At 38.4% G+C, this 18,524-nt stretch overlaps 2 protein-coding genes across 3 annotated transcripts; both read left to right on the top strand.

Annotated features, from left to right (window-relative positions):
• Positions 1-823: 823 nt before the first annotated feature.
• gclm (glutamate-cysteine ligase, modifier subunit) lies at positions 824-6,201 on the top strand. Its single transcript, XM_056259620.1, has 7 exons — positions 824-1,115; positions 2,834-2,899; positions 3,449-3,533; positions 3,625-3,681; positions 5,376-5,578; positions 5,670-5,784; positions 5,902-6,201. The coding sequence occupies exons 1-7, from the start codon at positions 852-854 to the stop codon at positions 6,072-6,074; spliced, it is 963 nt and encodes a 320-aa protein (XP_056115595.1). The 5' UTR covers positions 824-851; the 3' UTR covers positions 6,075-6,201.
• Positions 6,202-7,288: 1,087 nt separating this feature from the next.
• Positions 7,289-17,830, top strand: dnttip2 (deoxynucleotidyltransferase, terminal, interacting protein 2). Of its 2 annotated transcripts, none has more exons than XM_056259601.1 (7): positions 7,289-7,390; positions 8,312-10,545; positions 11,522-11,660; positions 11,786-11,881; positions 17,090-17,254; positions 17,471-17,580; positions 17,706-17,830. In XM_056259601.1, exons 1-7 carry the CDS (start codon positions 7,316-7,318, stop codon positions 17,809-17,811), a joined length of 2,925 nt encoding a protein of 974 aa, XP_056115576.1. In that variant the 5' UTR covers positions 7,289-7,315; the 3' UTR covers positions 17,812-17,830. The 2 variants fall into 2 exon arrangements, with proteins under 2 accessions (XP_056115576.1, XP_056115575.1); XM_056259600.1 differs by having other exon boundaries at positions 8,309-10,545.
• The last annotated feature ends 694 nt before the right edge of the window (positions 17,831-18,524 follow it).

Genomic DNA, 18,524 nt, shown 5'->3' with positions numbered 1-18,524 from the left:
ATTGCACATTTTTTGTTATATTTTGTTTCAAAAAGAGTATTTGACTCCGATTTTTTATTTAAAAAGTTTATTAAAAGCAGTTTATTGGCACAATTATATTAAGTAATTTATAAAAAGAAATATATAACATAATAATTTGGGGTTTGTAAGATGCTCCATATTATCGATTTGCTTGCACTGACACTATTGGATGATAACAAAACTGGAAATGACTTCTCATATTTGATGAAGTTTGCATTATTTTCCTTTTTAAAGCTGCTTGAAACAATCTATTTTGTATACATTGCCATATAAATAAAGGTGACTTGAGTTGACCTGAATAAATTCTGCTGTGTCATAATGACAAAATATAACAGTTAAGATTCCAATACATTGAGTTCTCAACCAGGGGGTGGGGCATCACCAGGCTGTAAGATGACATTAAATTATATACTTATTTATTATCATTATTCAAAAGAAGTCTTGTTAAGATAATGCAAATTTTAAAAATGCTATAAAAAATATATAAAAAAATACATTTGTTCGCTCATGCAGTGTAGAAATGAAAAGAAACTTGAGACACCATTTGGGATTCATGTTTGTTTCTGTTAATAAAGAAACCTGAAAGCCAGCAGCTTGGTTATAATTACTGCAGAAGTGCCAGAGGAAAGATCTCAGCCTACATGGGATCCTTTGAATATTGTGTTGGACAATGGGGGGCCTTTAAAAGTAAAAAAGGTTGAAAGTTGCTGTTAATGACTCTTTCAATCCACCTCCGGTTGATCCTCACCAGGTTTTCCAGCTTAACTCATCCATATTCTCATTGTGGGCGTGAGTCTCTCTGCTCTAACCTCTTCTCTACTTGAAATTGAATGAACCACAAGTGCAAAGTCATACTACACTGTTTAGTGTATGCGAGAGAAGGAAACACTGTAACGTTACCCGAGGGCATTTTGTGGTTAATAGTTTCATACAGCCAACACTTTTTTCCAGTCACCGATTTTCACGGAGTAATGGAGTCTCATGTAAACGCGAAACGGCTTTTTAATCACGCAACAACCCTGAAGCTTCACACGGGAAATTTAGTTAACCGCAGTCGACTTAAGAAGAAATGTCCGTCTTCGCCTAGTGAGGAGGTAAGTGACATGGGTTTGCAGTGCTAAGCCTTATAGTGCATCTTGGTCCACCTTGGCAGCACAGGCCAGACATGTTTTGTAGTATGATGTTATTCGGTCAATGAGTTTCAATGAGTCACCCCCATTATTTATGTTTATAAGGTCGTCGTTGGTGTTGGAAGTCCGATTCTTTTTTGCGCATCGGCTCCTTCGAACGCTTCAGTTTGCCGAACCGGTTCACAGATTCATTTCAGTTTATTTAAGTGTGTGTTCTTTACACAGCAGCCATTTACGAACTATTTTTTTTAAAAGTAAATATGGTTAAATACGTATATTTTTAATATACATTCTAAATTATGTCTATCATTTGGGTAACATTTGTTTTGTAGTTGGATACTGTTATGATTAACCTAATTTTACTTTTCCTCGATATATTTTTATACCTGCTCGGAAAAACTGGTGATATGTTTCTTTGTGTATGGCTCCAACATGACATCCATCTACAGTGGAAATCTTTGCGAATCGTTTCGATCAAATTATTAAAGAATCGGCTCACATGAACGAATCCTGTGCGAGAATATGTGATCTTCGGTCTGCTTCCATTAATGACGTCACTGACTAGTCTGCCTCGTGCTGCTCATGACAGGAAACTATGCAAAATGTGGCCATATGCATCTCACTGTTGTTGCATAAAAATTAAAATGATCATGTCTTTGTTCTGGCATCTCTTAATGTAATGTTAATGTTTGTGTATATATATAGGCTATACTTGGAATTTCTCTCTCATATATATATATATATATATATATATATAGAAATTCACAGCACCATTATGGCCTTGACTTGAGTATATATATATATATATATATATATATATGAATCTACTCAAGTCAAGGCCATAATGGTGCTGTGAATTTCTATATATAATTCAAAGAACATTGTGGCCGTGAGTAGTAGTTGTGCACACAAGCAATGCTTCTGCCCAATAACACTCATTTATAGACCTCTTAGAGAAAGTGTACAGTATGTGACATGACCCGACATGCTGTAATGAAGTATATATGTGTAAACAATATCATGCTGAGTCATGTCTTTAATCTCAACAGATGACAGACAAATGACTGTGCATTTTTATATTACTGGCCAAACCCTTTCTGACATCCCATCATAAAAATTAAGCTTATTCATCAAGCCCATGCAAGTGGATTAGTATTGTAGCTATATGATAATGTGTTTTTATGAAATATGTAGGAAATATGTTCACGTCTTGATGTAAGAGTTGATGAAAATATGACTGACTTCCTTACAAAACTTTTGACCAATATATATATATATATATATATACACACATACACACACACACCTTTTTAATTATTAATTATATTTTTGCATTTAATTGAATGGTTTTCATTTTTATTAATTAAATGAATTCAGTATTAAACTATATTGAAAAATATTATCATTTAGAATATGAAAAACCATCATAAAATATTACTATTAGCTAATAATTTATATTATGTCAAAATCCTACAGGGACAAAACTTAGTATGTACACCTGTGTTTGGAGAAACACCCAATAGTTAGTATTACAGATAATGTAAATGTCTTTTCTCAAATATTGAGAAATGATTTGGGAAGGGAAGTTGCCAAGATGTTGTTTTTTTAATGTTTCAAAATATTTGGTTTGTTGCCTGTCCTTAGTTAACATTTTTTGCAATGTTGTCTGACTCAATCCACAGCTTCAAGACTGCATCCAAGGCACACTAAGCGAGTGGTTTGCCGCAATGCCGTCATCACTTGACTCGGTAAGACCTTGCATGACACTTATTATGAAAGGGAAAAACGAAACCTTGAGAACTTGTAAACAAGCCATTTTAAACTAAACATATGTCAACTTTGACATATTAAAGAGTTCGGTTGCATGAAGAAGTAGCCAAAATGTTGTCAGACTCACTGAACATAAACAGTTGAGCACTCTGTGGATTGTGGGAAAGCAAAACGTCTGTCTCATTGCACCAGTAAAGCATATATAGGCACTGGGATGAAAAGAGTTGTTATGGTGATCGTTCATGGCATGGGGCCGGTGTGCCTCTGCTCTGGCTTATTCTGCTCAGTGAGTAGAGAGTAAAGGTCTTAGCACACAAAAGCTGAGGCTTATTATTGACGCATTCCTTTCATGCAGTCCATTAACAAGGTGTCTAATGTTCTCACATGCAAAGTAAAGTGACCGGGGAGCTTCATAGACACGAGTGCCAAAAAATTATGCAACTATAATGCATAATCCAGTAAGTGACTGGATACTTTCCATGAAAGCATGGTTGTGCAATTCAGTAACTGCTGTTTTTCTTCCTCAGGAGCTTCCCATTGTTCTGGACTGCACCATTCCAGAAAACACCGAGGCCATCACCCCAGAGGAGAGAGAGGAGCTGAAGGTGTCTGGTGAGGATTACTGCTCCTTAGTGCGTTCAGACAGTATCGCTGTTGCCATGCTTGTGCATGTTAGTAAATCTGTTTATGTTTATCTTTACAGTCAAGCTTTTTCTCACTGAGTCGCACTGCTCATCAATTAGAAGTGCAGTAGACATGGGTAAGTTCTGCTTAATATGATGAACTAGCCTATACACTATTATTATTCATATGTTTGATGGGTAAAACTGATTATGGATAAGGGTGAGTTTCTTACCCGAAACTAACTGACGTTTGAAAGAAAATTTCAAAAGACTGTATGAAAATTTAGAGTGCCCCTATTATGCTCTTTTGAATATTACCTTTCATGCAGTGTGTAATATAGCCGTTTGTGAAATGAAAGGTCTGCAAATTTTTAAAGATCGATGTGCACCACAAATAAAATTATTGTCTCCTAAAAGAAAGAATCGATTCTGAACTTCTGAAACGAGGAGTCAGCAATTCCAGTCTCACTTCCTGTTATAACCTACGTAACACTACGTCTACTTTGACCCGCCATCAAACGCTGTAGTTGTAGCTGAGACTGGAAGAGTTTGGTCCGTGTTGTCGACAGAAGAAGACGCTATTTTCAGCGTTGCGAATCCACTTTGCATGCGCTTCCAAAGGGTGAGGACTTGCGCTGGAATTGATACTGAAAAACCAACAGCATCATTATTTAGTTCGTATTGCATCATTGCGCAATACGAACTATTGCGTATCAAGTGCTAAGGAAGCTTCCGGAGCTGAAATATGGTACTAGGCGTTTTACTTCCAACACGTACTGTAAGTGGTAGACCATTCACAACAGACCGGGACATCTGACCAATCAAACGAGAGGAGGCTCTCGGAAAGGAGGAGTTTAAAGAGACTGAATCTTCGAATGAACCGTTTTCAGAATATTTGAGAAATTAGGTGATGTGCAATGTATATTATGAGAAAATTTAAGTGTTTTTTGATCTTGGATGCATGTAAACGTATTGTAGGAGCATAATAGGGGCACTTTAAGAGAAAATTAGTAGTCTCCAAATAAGGACTTGAAGGGGGTCACTTATAATCACTTATTATCATCACAATATAATCAATTATAGATCATTTAATATTATATAATACTTTAATTTAATAATATAATTTAAGTTTGACTCATTATTTTTGAATGATTATTTTAAAATAATTTTTTCACTTAATAAATGATGTTTTATTAACAAAGTTCGGGAGGAGCACGCACAGATAATTAACAAGAGTGGAGAGCACTTGGCAATCAACGATAAGAGGCATATATACTCAGCAGTCTCACCTCTATCCATCGACTGTTTTAGCAGCATCCCTCCACCACCCCCTCTCCACACTTCTTGTCCTAACCCATTTACATACCGGGGGAGTACTCTAGGTTCGGTGAAATCAGCAACATCCTCATGATCAGACTAATTTGAGAAGTTTAGCAATAAATGGATCAATTATGGCAGTCATTTTTTAAAAAGTGGCATCTCATTTAAATGTGATTTAAGTTTTAGTATTTTTGATCAAGCCAATTATTCAATATATACTCTTTTTGAAAGAAGTCTCTTATATTCACCAAGGCTGCATTTATTTGATCAAAAATTCAGTAAATGTGAATATTTTAATCCATTTACTATTTTAAAATGTAAATGAATTTTCAGCATAATTCAGCAGTCTTTTGGTGTCACATGATCCTTCAGAAATCATTCTAATATGCTGATTTGCAGCTCAAGAAACATTTCTTATTATCCATGTTAAAAAAATATTACTGCATCCAAACTTTTGAACAGTAGTGTGAATATTAATTTGGGATAATTTGACTAACCCCCCTCCGTTCAGCTTGTCATTCGTTAGGCGTAATTCAGCTGGACTCTGTGATCATTGCTCCACCTCCTCTCCCTGAGGGTGAGGCACAGACACTGACCCACCTTCAGCCGCTGTGGGAAGAGCTGGAGAGTCTTGTGCAAAGCCAGAAAATTGCTGCCATCGGCACGTCGGACTTGGACAAAACCCTCCTGGAGCAGCTCTATAACTGGGCTCAGGTCTGCTATGAGTGTATATTTTGTGATAAACAATGTACAATTGATTCGAAAAGTGATTTAAAAAAAAAATGTACTCTTTCATGCTATGCAGATAAAGCCGAGCAGTAATCAGGTGAATCTGGCCTCGTGCTGTGTGATGCCTCCAGACCTCACTGCATTTGCTAAAGAGTTCGACATTCAGTTGCTAACGCACAATGACCCCAAAGGTGTGTATCACTGAGCCAATGACTGCGTGCATGAACTGGTTCTGCCATGTAATTCTGAATTGGCATGAGCAATAGTGCAGGAAATCTAATGTTCCCAATCTTTCTTTTTGTGTCTAGAGCTAATCAGTGCTGCAGGCTTCCAGGAAGCAGTCCAAGGGAGCAGTAAGGACCTAAAGGTGGCCGACTGGAGGCTGGAGTGGGTCTTACGGTACTCCATCATCGTCAAGAGCAGAGGCATCATAAAAGCAAAGGGCTACATCGTTCATGCTAAAAAGAGCAGCGACCATTAACATGTCCTGTTTGAACAGGTTTTTGGGGTTTCCTGAAATGTATTCCACTTAATTTAGGGAGCTACTAAATCACTTGATGCATATTTTACAAGGGGGTTTCTCAACACTAAAGTGAATTAGAATTTTCCAAGGAAGGACTAAAAATTCACTCCACCCTCATAACTGATTTTTCCTCATGATTAAGAATATCAAGACGGCTATCTGTTCTTGTAGATAAATGTGCCTCTTTTTACTGACTTGACCTGGTTGAATTCCCAATATTTATCCAAAGGGTAAACATTTTATATAAAACAATGGGACGGCAGATTAAGGAGCTTCAAATACCAAAAGGTTGTTTTTGTTAATTTTACAAGTACATGGACAGAGGCACTTGTTTTCAAAAAGATTTGTAGAAGAGATACATCTTGGATAATCTTTCCATTTTATTTAAAAATGTTTACCCCAATTGTTTTTTAAACGAGTGGGCCACATAGTTTTAGATTTTTTTACTTTCATTTTAAATGTCAAATTTTAAATCTTGCTGCCATTTGTATAATTTATTTTGACTGATGCTTTGCATGGAATGTTCAATAGATGCTGCCTGTTGTCAATGGATGATTCTCTTTTGCACCCCTTTGTAAACTAAATGCTTTGCTTATCTGAGGTAAAAGAAATGTTCAAATATGTAACTGTATGGGATGCTGGTAACATGCATGGCATGAACGGCATTAATTCATTGTATATAAAAACACTGGAAAATTCCACACTTGAAGGAAAATAATGATTACAGTTCCAGTATCTAACGGATAGTCAGAATATATATTTTTACTTGTGTTATTTATTCATTGTAATGACGATTCCTTTTGGATCCAATCATATAAGAGTTGCATCATGTAATTACTATTTTCAAATGACTGTAATCCCTATTTGTGTGTTAAACATATTTAATTTGGTTTATAAACTTGGAAATTGAAAATTAACATGGACTGGCATTGGGTTTTCATTTATTTCTGTTTTATTTTGGATTCACACACAGTGAAAAAATAAAAAAGTTGTGACATTTAGATATTTTTATTATAGTGTTTGAATCTTAATAGTGTCTATCAAGATCACAATATGACTTGGTTAGAAGGTAAAACCAAGACAGATCAGATCCATATCATTACTTGCAACTCACCATACTTTCTTGCATCGATTAGTCCGGTCTGCGCATTCAGAGGACGCGGTTCGCAGGCGGAAGTGCGTGCAGCTTCATTAGCAAGATGGTGGCCACCAGGAGAGGAACGCGCGTGGACTCCCCTATGAAAAATACCAGCGATGAAAACTCTGGAGCCACGGTATGTAGGGTACCTAAGTAGTTTATCCATTTAGTTAACATGTTGCCCGGAAGCATCAGCGTGTATGTAACTAGTGCTTTTATATACTTTCATGCAAAATCAATTGCCGCATGTGTCCATACATGCCTGAGCAGCTGTAGAAAACTTGTTCATATTCGAATATAAAATGTTGTCCGTTCGTATTTTGTATAGTCTGTTTTGCGTTCTTTCTCGACTAAACAATTATACAGTCATACTCTATCTGTAGCCTTGAACTGGAGATGGGACATGATTGGATCAACATAACTCGCCACGTGTGGTGTTCCTGTTATAAAGTTGTTAAACAGTAACGTTACATAAGTACATTTATCACCTATATGTATGTATATTAGTACAGTACGTGTTTAAAAAAAACTCAATGCTGCAATATTCGCCATGTCGTTAGGTTCTATACGCTAATTTATATAACAAAAACTTCAGCATTTCCCACCAATGCTGAAGTTTTAAGAGGTTTTTCAGCATTGGTTGGAAACAATATAACCTTCTTTTTGTGTGAATATTTCTAAAGATGAAACGTTAAATTGACACCCTCCTGTAAGATAATTGTCAATCCCTCACTGAGCAGTGGCTATTTTATTTATTTTCATTGTATTAATTATCCAGGTATAATTATAATTTTTGACTAAAAATACATGCCTAATATTCTACAATTTCTAAATAGTAGTAATAGGTATGGATAGGTATTACTTCCATATCTTTACTTGCAACTCACCATACTTTGTTGCATCAACCAGTCAAAGTTTTGAGTATTTCATGTAGCCATGTACACAAATATCTTGACTTTTAGTGCATATCAACTCACATTTGTATATGTAAATATTATGTTATTCTGATAAGAAATACACAAATAATCTGAAGCAAATGTTCTTGTTCTCACAGCAGCCTACTCCTTCGACTAGAAGAACAAGGCGCAGAACGCTAATGGAGGAAAACCAGTCCCAGTCTGAACTAACTAGTGACTCCCAGCCGGATGAGCCGAAGGACGACAGTACTGCCTCTTCCTTAGCAGCAAGTACACCCAAGCGAGACACAAGAAGATCCATACGTATCCTTGCTGACAAAAAGCAACCCGACTCTACCCATGAAGCTGATGTGTCTGAGTCAGAATCTTGCTGCTCTGTAGTTTCTGATGTGCAAGCAACACCTAGAACCCGACGGAGTACTGTGGTCGTGGAGAAGCGCACTGCACAGGATGAGTTATCCGAAGCCGAATCCTGCTTGTCCACCGTGTCTGAGACCAATTCTCGTAGAGCCCCTCGCAGCCTGAGGAAACGTGTTCTGACTTCAACGGCCTCAAAGGATGCTGAAAAGGTAGATGATGATCCCTCAGGTGCCGAGTCCTGTAGTTCTGCTGTATCCCTCACAAAAGTTACTGACACTCGTCGGATAACGAGGAGCCATCGGAAGACTGCTGTTCGTACCACTGATGCAGATCCATCTGAAGCGGAGTCATGCTCCTCCAGTGTTTCCGGCCTTCGCGGCTCTGTGGTCCGCAGATCTGCACGAAACCAGAAGGTAAAACCGATCGAGCCGATCCCTTTGAGTTTAGAGGAAACCACAGACACCCCTTCTTCTCCAATGCCCATGAAGCTGAGAGGTCGTAGTTGCAAAACAGGAGTTGAAGATGGCGAATACGACTCTGATGCATGCAAGTCCGGTCCCAGCATGAGTCCCTGGAGAGCCACAAGGCGTCAGCCCAAACGCAACATTCTGGTTGGTGAATCAGATTCAGAATCGAACGTCTGCACCTCTCAGGGGAGCCCAAGCCCTCAAAGAGGAAGAGGGACTCCTTGTAGTAGCCGAACCGGGTCTTCCAGTAGTGCCCGTGCGGTTCCTGTAACCAGGACAAGAAAAGCACGATTGACTTCTGATGCCGCTGCTACTGCCATGCCTGAGGAACTTGAACTTCATCATGAAAGTATACCAGTACCTGATGGAGATAAGGCTGAAGACACAGATCAACTGGACAGCACCATGACCACAGACACCAGTGAAGCCCAAGAGTGCACCATGATTGAGGAGAAAGCTGAAGATACCACTGTAATTCTTGATCAGGATGAGCCCGTCGAGATGCTAGAACCTCAGAGCAGCATGCAAGACGTCAAGCCAGTGGAGGACTGTGAAACCGAAACTCTGATGCCTCAGGAAGAACCAGTGGCTGAAACTTCCGCTACACTAATTGAAGATAAAGAACCAGGAGAATCCATGGAAAATAATGCGCCAGAGTTTGTGGAAACAAGCCATGTTGTTGTGGATCAAACATGCACTGAGCCTGTAGAGAAGGATACGGTAGAAGCAGCCGCAGAAGATCCTGTACTAGCTGTGGTTGAGAAGATCATTGAGGATCAGAGATGTTCTGAACCTGTGTCGGAGGATACGGTAGAAACAGCCGCAGAAGATCCTGTACCAGCTGTGGTTGAGAAGATTATTGAGGATCAGAGATGTTCTGAAACCGTGACGGAGGATACGGTAGAAACAGCCGCAGAAGATCCTGTACCAGCTGTGGTTGAGAAGATTATTGAAGATCAGAGATGTTCTGAACCCGTGACAGAGGATACAGTAGAAGACGCCCCAAAAGATCTTATACCATATGTGGTTGAGGAGCATGAGGAAATAGCTGAGTGTGAGAAGAAAGGTGTAATAGTTAGTGAGGAAGCTAATGACACCAAGTCAACTGAGGATGACTCCGTAACATTGAAGGACCTTGAAGGCCCTTCTACAAGCTCACATTCTCAAGCATATTTGACCACCACAGAGGAAACTTCTAAGGAACTGCCTCCCCAGAAAGAAATGATCAGTTTACTCGACAGCAGTGAGGATGAAGACAGTGCTGATGAAGGTCTGTCTTCAGAGGAGGGTTGTTCACAGGAAGCTGTAGATGTGGAGAGTGAAGATGTGATGATGTGCCCTGAGGAAAATCAGATGTCAGAAGAAGCAGAGGCTCATGGTAACGGACTGTTTGTCATAGACACTAGACCTGGACTACAGCCTGAAGAACAGTACTATATTGATAACAAGCAAACTAAGGAAGAGGATGAGGATGATTTTGTTGATGAAGAGGGAGATGACGATGATGACGACGATTCAAAAGTGCTCTTTGCTCCCAAAAAGCCTCTGTAAGTTATTTTTATTGCTGCTTTTGTATTGATAGTATTGACTTGTAGATATTAAAACCTCTTAAAGGGTTAGTTCACACAAAAATACAAATACTGTCAGTAATCGTTCCAAACCCGTAAGACTTTCGTTTATCTTTGGAAGACAAACGGAGATCTTTTTGATTAAATCTGAGAGCTTTGTGTCCCTCCATTGACAGCTATGCAACTGACACTTTGACGCTTCAATAAGTTCCATCAACTAATTCATATGAATTAAGTGGTTTAGTCCTAAATTTCTGAAGAGACACGAAAGCTCTATATGATGAACAGATTGAATTTAGGCTTTTATTCGCATTTAAACATTGAACAAACAGAAGCTCAACCGAACCCGCTTGACGCGCGAGAACAAACCTCTTGCGAAAGCTCAAACGTGCTGCATAACACATCAGAATAAACCTCATTGGTTCTCGCATATCAAGCGTGTGTGAGTTGATAAACAGATTGAATGTCTTTTATTCACATTTAAACATTCGTCATATAAAGCGATCATGTCTCTTTGGAAAATTTGGACTTAACCACACAGTTCATATGGATTAGTTTTATGATTTCTTTATGAACTTTTTGAAGTGTAAAAGTTTCAGTTGCTTAGCTGTCTGTGGAGGGATCAGAAAGTTCTCGGATTTCATCAAAAATATCTTCATTTGTGTTCCGAAGATGAACGAAAGTCTTATGGGTTTGGATTGGAACGACATAAAGGTGAGTAATTGAGTGAACTATCCCTTTAAATTTCTTCTTTCTAAATATTTTGAGCTCTTCATTAAATATTTAAATTATATTCAGTCTGAAAACATCATTGTTTTCTCTCTCTCTCTCTCTCTCTCTCTCTCTCTCTCTCTCTCTCTCTCTCTCTCTCTCTCTCTCTCTCTCTCTCTCTCTCTCTCTCTCACTCTCTCACTCTCTCACTCTCTCACTCTCTCACTCTCTCACTCTCACTAAGGATACAACTATCTAGTTCCATTGACCCAGGTCTGAAAATGAAGGAACTTGGTGGTTTGTACATCAGTTTTGATGGTAACAAGCCGAAGAATCCTTTCAACAGTTCGCAAACCCAGAAGAACCCGAACAATCAGGATGAGGTAATTAAAGTTTATTTTATCATTAATTATCCTGGATGAAACATTCTTTATTTGACATTTAAAAGCATTTTGTGCAGATGTTACTGTTCAGTAACGGCATGAAAAATGTTGTATTTATTGTGTAGTTGCTGAAGAAGAGTGTTATTGTTCCGGATTTTGAGAAGAAAGATGCTGTGCCGCCTTACAAGGAATCAAAGCATGCTGCGAAACACAAGCGCAAGGTGAGCAGACCAGGGGCTCGTTCTTCGTACGTCGCTAACTCAGTTAGCTGGATTTGATTGTTGGCGATTTGGCATGATCTTGGATCGTTTGGTTCTTCGAAGCTCATCCTGGACTTGCTGTCATAGCAACAGGTGCGCTAGCTTGAACCTGCTCGTGAGCAGGCTTATTTCATGTAAACAGGATTAGATCGCGCCTTTATAAGCGGAGGTGAAACGAGAAGTCTTTTAACGCAGCGCGATAGTGTACTTTTTGAGAGATATAATTTTTCTCCTGACTCGTGAGGATGTCATTTACATCAATTATTTTTTGGAAACGCACATTAAATGTTCGACTCGTCGGAGTCGGCCTTTAATAACAGCACAAACTGTGTGCATTGTCCTGATATTATTTGCGAGTGGCTCTTTCCTTTAAACTATTGGAGATGCGGAGAACTTGATAAGTGCTGTCTGTCGTGTCATTCACAAAGTTTACCCTGGCGCTCAAGCAGTTTTTAGGGTGTTTTTTTTTGTGGCATTTCCAAGCCAGTTTAGACCCAAGGTTGTAGGCTATAGCAGGTTTTTAAAAAAAATTTTTTTAGCCAACGCAGGTATTATAATTTTTAATGAAGATCATGCAATCATGAACATGCCGATTAATATGACACAGATATGTCCCTCAGGCTTCACTAATGTGATTGGTCAATAGACTGCACAAATGTTCCCATCAAGGCCTCTATGAAGGGGATTTTGTGAACAGAAAGGGGGATCACAATGTAAATGTGCAGCCAAGTTACTATTACAATTCTTAATATTCAAGATTAGTAATATTATATCAAATTAAAAAAAAAGGCAGTTGACAGACTAAAATCTCTAGATGGTGTGTGACTGTTCCGTATCACAAATGTGGAAGCACAGAGATTCACATTTATGCACATTACTTGAACATGGTATCAATATCAAGCTCACTGTATTACAGTTACAATGCAGCTCTAGCCAGGACAAGGTCACACATTGAAATGAACTTTGGCCAACTAAAGGGAAGATTTCAGTGTCTGAAAAGCCTGAGGGTTGCACTTGACAGGGCCTGTGACATTACATGTGCCATATTACACAACATTTCCACCATCAGCAAAAATATAAAACATTTCATTAAATGTTTAATGAAAGACAAGACAAATATGCTTAGTTCTTTGATTTTTTTTATTTAAATTGTTCTTTGTAAAGAAAAGCCAGTGATCAAGTCATATTTTGCCTGCAATAAGAGATACTATGCAAGGTCAGCAAAAGTACTGTGTGTGAAATAATATATTAGCACTTACTCTGAAGTTCATTTGAAGCAACTCTATCTCTAACTCTGTAGTGGCCGTTTTTCTTTTCTTTAAGTTGTCAAGTTTTCCCCCCCAAAATACTCTATTTTCTAGGGGCAGGGGGGCTTGGGTTAAACTTGTCAACACAAGCCTTATGCAACAAAAAATAAAAGGAAAAGTATACACTGCCCACCTCTGTATAACTGCTTTGTGCAGACTCTTCTGTAGGCCTTTCTGTAGATGTGGACTCCTGCAACACATGTTGCATTCAGAAATAATAGGTACTCAAGTGTAAACTAAGTAAAGTTATTTAAAGATACTTTCTCCAAAAGACAGTCATCTGAGAGAGTTTCTTCACTGTCCTGTGCATTGGTGGGGAAATGGGCATTACAAAGTGTTGTACTTTCTTCCCTTTTGATGTAAAGTTTGGAAAAGTCCACTTACTGCACATGGATCAGCCAGGAACAGATAAATGTGTTGGTGTTTAAAACTGCACAAAAGAGGAAAACACAATTTCATTACAATGAAGTACACTGGGGGAAATGTGATCAATAACTCATGGCAACATATTTTTTTTTCATTAACTAGGCTACATGTAGTTTCACACATGCACACTTTCACAAGTAAGCAATTCATCACTAGGCCTACTCAAGGTTTAACAGTTGATATGACTGGACCAGCCATTGGGATTATATGCCTATAGTGCAGCAAAAAATATTTTACAGTGTAAGATCATTTAAAGTTCATTTACCAGTAATGAAGGAGTTGCTGCTACTGGTCCCTGCTGTGTGTCTGAGGAAGAGCTGAACCCCGGACGGGTCGGTTCACATTCAACCCAAGGGCCAGCTCTTCTGCCGGGGTATAATGTGGGGTTGCACGACACCACCTGTTTGTTTTTCTTTTCTTTTTTTCTCAGCCTTTTTCTTGGTTGCTTTTATAAACAAGCAAACATTTATTAACAGTGCCTTTTTAAAAGAGACTATAGTAGCCTATAGGCTACAAATTACCATTATGTAGAATATTCTAGTACTTCACTTTTACTTGTTCCCATGTTCTAGTAGTGGGTGGTGACTGAGATTACAATGAACAAAGTTATTAATTATTTAGAAATTATTCAAATAAAAAAATATATACTGTAATAAGTGATAAAAACATCTAAATGGTCACTACAAACTTAATTTGCTACTTTTTGCCAGCCCTCTCTCCTGGCTTTGCACATTTTAGGTGAAAACTTAACGCAATTAAGTTTTCAAATTCAGCATAACCTTCTAGCAATAACTCTTGCTCTGCTGCAGAGTAAAACTGAGCGCGCTCTTTGGCCACGGTGAGCAGCCAATAGCAGCGTTGCTGATCAATGTTTCTACTATCGATACATATCCCCTTTTAAACCAGCGCATGAACGCGCAATTATCTCAGATAACTCAATCCAGCGATACTAATCATAAACAACAGGTGTGTTCGAAGAACCCAATTAGCCGGATCATGATTAGCACGATGATATCATCTTAGATGTCTCATTTGATCTCGGATGTTTTAAGCAACGTACGAAGAACGAGCCCCAGTTCTGAAATGGATGATCCTGTTGTCTGTTCTGCTTGTTAGGACTATTCTTAATAAATCCAACTAGTTAAAGGTTATTCAAATCCTTCTTTAACATTTTGTGTCACCTTGAAGGGACAGCTGTTCATCTTAATTCTACATTCTACCAATCTAAAGTTTGGAGAAATGAATTCCTGAAGCAATGAATACTTTAATCCAGCATTATTAAATTGATCAAAAGTGAAAGATATGTATAATGTTACGAAAGATTTATATTTAAAACAAAATTTTATTTCTATTCGTCAAAGAAGCCTGAAAATTCTTTCCACAAAAATTAGAGATGCACCGATTGATCGGCTGGTGACCGGAATTGGCCGATTTTCACGTGATCGGTCTGACATATGCCGATTTTATGCCGGTCAAATGCACTCGGGCGCCGCATGATTAACATCGCGCAACTTCAGGATCACACGTGCACATGGAACGCACATGTAGGAAACCTTGTGAATTACAGCCGTTTCACACCGCAAACATGAGCAGCGCGTATTATTTCCGGCGCGCATGTAAATCACCGAGCAGGAGCAGCGGTGAAGCGCGGGTTTCGGCGCAGTCTATTTTTGCTGCACTGCTCATGCTCAATTAAAGTGAAAGCACACAATATGGACAAAATAAATATGATTTCACACAAAAGTGCCCAAAATGCACAGAATTTGCATGTCTGGTGTGTTTTAACAAGAACTGGAGTACCGTATTTTCCGCACTATAAGGCGCAGTTAAAAGCCTTTAATTTTCTCAAAAAACGACAGAGCGCCTTATAATCCGGAGCGCCTTATATATGGATGGTGAACACACACGTTCACCAAGACGGGGAGACAGCGCCGGGCGACTTACGCCACTATCTGCCAATGGATCGTGGATGCCTGGGCTGATATATCAGTCTCAACTGTGATCCGAGCTTTCACGAAGGCAGGAATAATCTCTTTATTCAGCCAGCTCACATACCCGTATTTACTTCCTGTTTTCGGTCGAAGTCCACAGTAGTTGATTGTCGAGTTCGCGCGCGCGATCAAACCTCCGTGTGTTCAACATCTGATTCGGATGAACTATCCATTTGAGCTGATATTCTCAGAACACCACACAGCACCGTCATCGGCTGACAGTCTGAGTCTCCACTGTTGCTTAGTTACCAATGATTGCGCGCGTGCACTCGACAATCGAGTACTGTGGAAAACAGGAAGAAAATACGGGTATGTGAGCTGGCTGAATAAACATCATTTTTATTCATATCTTTCACATTTACTGCAGTCAGATTCACCGTGTTCACTCACATGGCTGTGCACTTGTAATGACACATTAAGGTTGTTAAGAGGCTAAAAGCAGGTTTAAAACTTGCCCCGTTTAAGTCAACAGGGTGCAAATTTTAAAAAGAGGATAACACGGTGTAGGCAACACTGGTTTTTGTCGTTGTTATCTGTACTGACAGCACTCCAAATTTACAAAAAAATGAGCTCAATGTTAAAATTGACCGGAGTTCTCCTTTAACGTTTGAACAACGTTACCATGGGAGTGAACGGAGTTGTCAAAACGCTTAATAAAGTTTGACTTTATATTGACTGTTTTGTTGACATTCCCTTTAGCACATCTAGTGGATGCATAACGCAAACCCCGTCAAACGTTTGACTGCAGTATCTTATGCGCCTTATAATCCGGTGCGTCCTATATATGAAAAATGTTCTAAAATAGGTAATTCATTGAAGGTGCACCTTATTATCCGGTGCGCCTCATAGTGCGGAAAATACGGTATATGTCAGAAAAGAAAATGAATTTTCTTTTTGAAATGAACACTTTTTTTTTTGTTGGATATTGGATGTGAAAAAATGTGTGTGTGCTGTAAAGTGGTTAGAAAAAATGAAATCGGATAAAATCGGTATCGGCAGGTCAAACTCTGAAAAATCGGAATCGGCCTCGAAAATTGTAATCAGTGCATCTCTAACAAAAATATTTAGCAGCATGACGGTTTTTCGACATTGATAATAAGAAATGTTTCTTGAGCACCAAATCAGCATATTAGAATAATTGCTGATAGGTCATGTGATACTGAAGACTGGAGTAATGGATGTTGTTTTTTTTGTGTATTTTAAAACATATAATTTGTGTGGGTTGTTGTTGTTTTTTATGTAGTAAAGGCAGCCATGGTGATTTGTAAGTCTTTCATATAGACTCCAAACTTTTGAATAGTAGGGTTATATGCCACTTTAAACCTTTAATAATCAGGATATGTCTGTTTTCACTAGCAATAGTGTTGAAAATTAGGTTTGTAATTTCCATGCTTTTGATTGAAACTGTAGTTGTTTAAAAGTAATATCTTATGTGTCTCATCCAGGCGGAAAGAGAAAAGACAACTGGCGATGGCTGGTTCAACATGAAAGCTCCTGAATTAACAGAAGAGCTCAAAAATGACCTGAAGGCACAGCAGATGCGCTCAGCCATGGACCCAAAGCGCTTCTACAAGAAGAACGACAGAGAAGGATTTCCCAAATACTTTCAGGTCGGTTTGGGAGTCTTTATCAGCAAACTTTTCCCTTCAAACAATTTTTCAAAAAGCCATTATTTCTGAGACAAAAAAAAAAATTGTGAAAACAAAAATTGAGAATTGTAGTGTAATCAAAATGCTGACATTGCAATTAACCACAGGCATAGAAAGCAGACAATGCCATATTGTTCTGTTCTTTTGAGTAAAGTTTAGCTCTTTTTTTTTCCCCAGGTTGGTACAGTGGTTGACAGCCCAGTAGACTTTTATAATTCACGAATCCCCAAGAAACAAAGGAAAAGAACCATTGTGGAGGAGCTTCTTGCCGATGCAGAGTTTAGAAGGTAAGTTAAAGAAACTGTGGCTGATTAGAATGTAATAAATTATTTATATTCTCAACAATGGGCTTTTATTATTTATTGTTTTAAATTAATTGTCATGTTCTAAAGCATCTTTTCTTCTCTTTTAGCTATAACAAAAGGAAATATCAAGAGATCATGACAGAAAAAGCAGCACAGGCTGCTGGCAAGATGAACAAAAAGCACAAGTTCCATAAAAAGAAAATGAATAAATAAATTCACTAGGCAAATCAGATTTTTTTTCCTGTCTGTGTTTTTTTTACACAAGACTTAGGTTTATATATGTGAATGATATATATACCATACCCAAACCAGCCTTTGCAAATATACAGCAACTAAATGCAGCAGATTGAAAAGGCTATTTGTACAGAGAAAAAATATTTTATACTTTTTAAAGTTTTTCCTTAACTGGATTGCGATTGAATGAAAGACTTGATTACTCCCGATTGCTCCTCTCTGACTGTGGATTCACAATAAATCAGGTTCAAACCAAAAGTACTGCTGTTTTTCTTTTTACTAATACTGTTATCATTATTAAAGTTAAGAAAAAGTGTATAACATATAAAACTCCTGAACCCCCCTCCCCTCCCCTCCCCTCCCCGGTTTGGCATATGCAAGTACATTAAATCAGGGGTTTTCAGTCCTGGGGACCACATTTTGTATGTCTTTCTTATCTGACACCCTCTGTGCAGTTCATGAAGCTCTTGAGCTGATGATTGAATCAGGTGTGTTAAAGGGATACTTCACCCAAAAATTAAAATTATCATTTGTCACCCTTAAGTTGTTTCAAACCTGTATAAATGTATTTGTTCTGCTGAACAAAGGAAGATATTTTGAAGAATGTTGGTAACTAAACAGCTCTTGGGCCCCATTGACTACCGTAGTAGGAAAAAAAAATTCTATGGTAGTCAATGGGCCCTGAGATCTGC

Source organism: Rhinichthys klamathensis, unplaced genomic scaffold (assembly GCF_029890125.1).
Source record: "Rhinichthys klamathensis goyatoka isolate OS25496 unplaced genomic scaffold, OSU_Roscu_1.1 h1tg000169l_1, whole genome shotgun sequence".
In the NCBI taxonomy this organism is placed as follows: Eukaryota; Metazoa; Chordata; class Actinopteri; order Cypriniformes; family Leuciscidae; genus Rhinichthys; species Rhinichthys klamathensis.
Note: the sequence above shows the minus strand (reverse complement) of the source record. Positions and strands in the feature narration are given on the sequence as shown.

Bases quoted from the DNA above. Each gene is read 5' to 3' on its own strand.
- gclm (XM_056259620.1), top strand. From the start codon at position 852: ATGAACCACAAGTGCAAAGTCATACTACACTGTTTAGTGTATGCGAGA. The intron at 2,900-3,448 runs GTAAGACCTTGC...TTTCTTCCTCAG, and splicing joins TGCCGTCATCACTTGACTCG to GAGCTTCCCATTGTTCTGGA. The intron at 5,785-5,901 runs GTGTGTATCACT...TTTTGTGTCTAG, and splicing joins AACGCACAATGACCCCAAAG to AGCTAATCAGTGCTGCAGGC.
- dnttip2 (XM_056259600.1), top strand. From the start codon at position 7,316: ATGGTGGCCACCAGGAGAGGAACGCGCGTGGACTCCCCTATGAAAAAT. The intron at 7,391-8,308 runs GTATGTAGGGTA...TTGTTCTCACAG, and splicing joins ATGAAAACTCTGGAGCCACG to CAGCCTACTCCTTCGACTAG. The intron at 17,255-17,470 runs GTCGGTTTGGGA...TTTTTTCCCCAG, and splicing joins GATTTCCCAAATACTTTCAG to GTTGGTACAGTGGTTGACAG.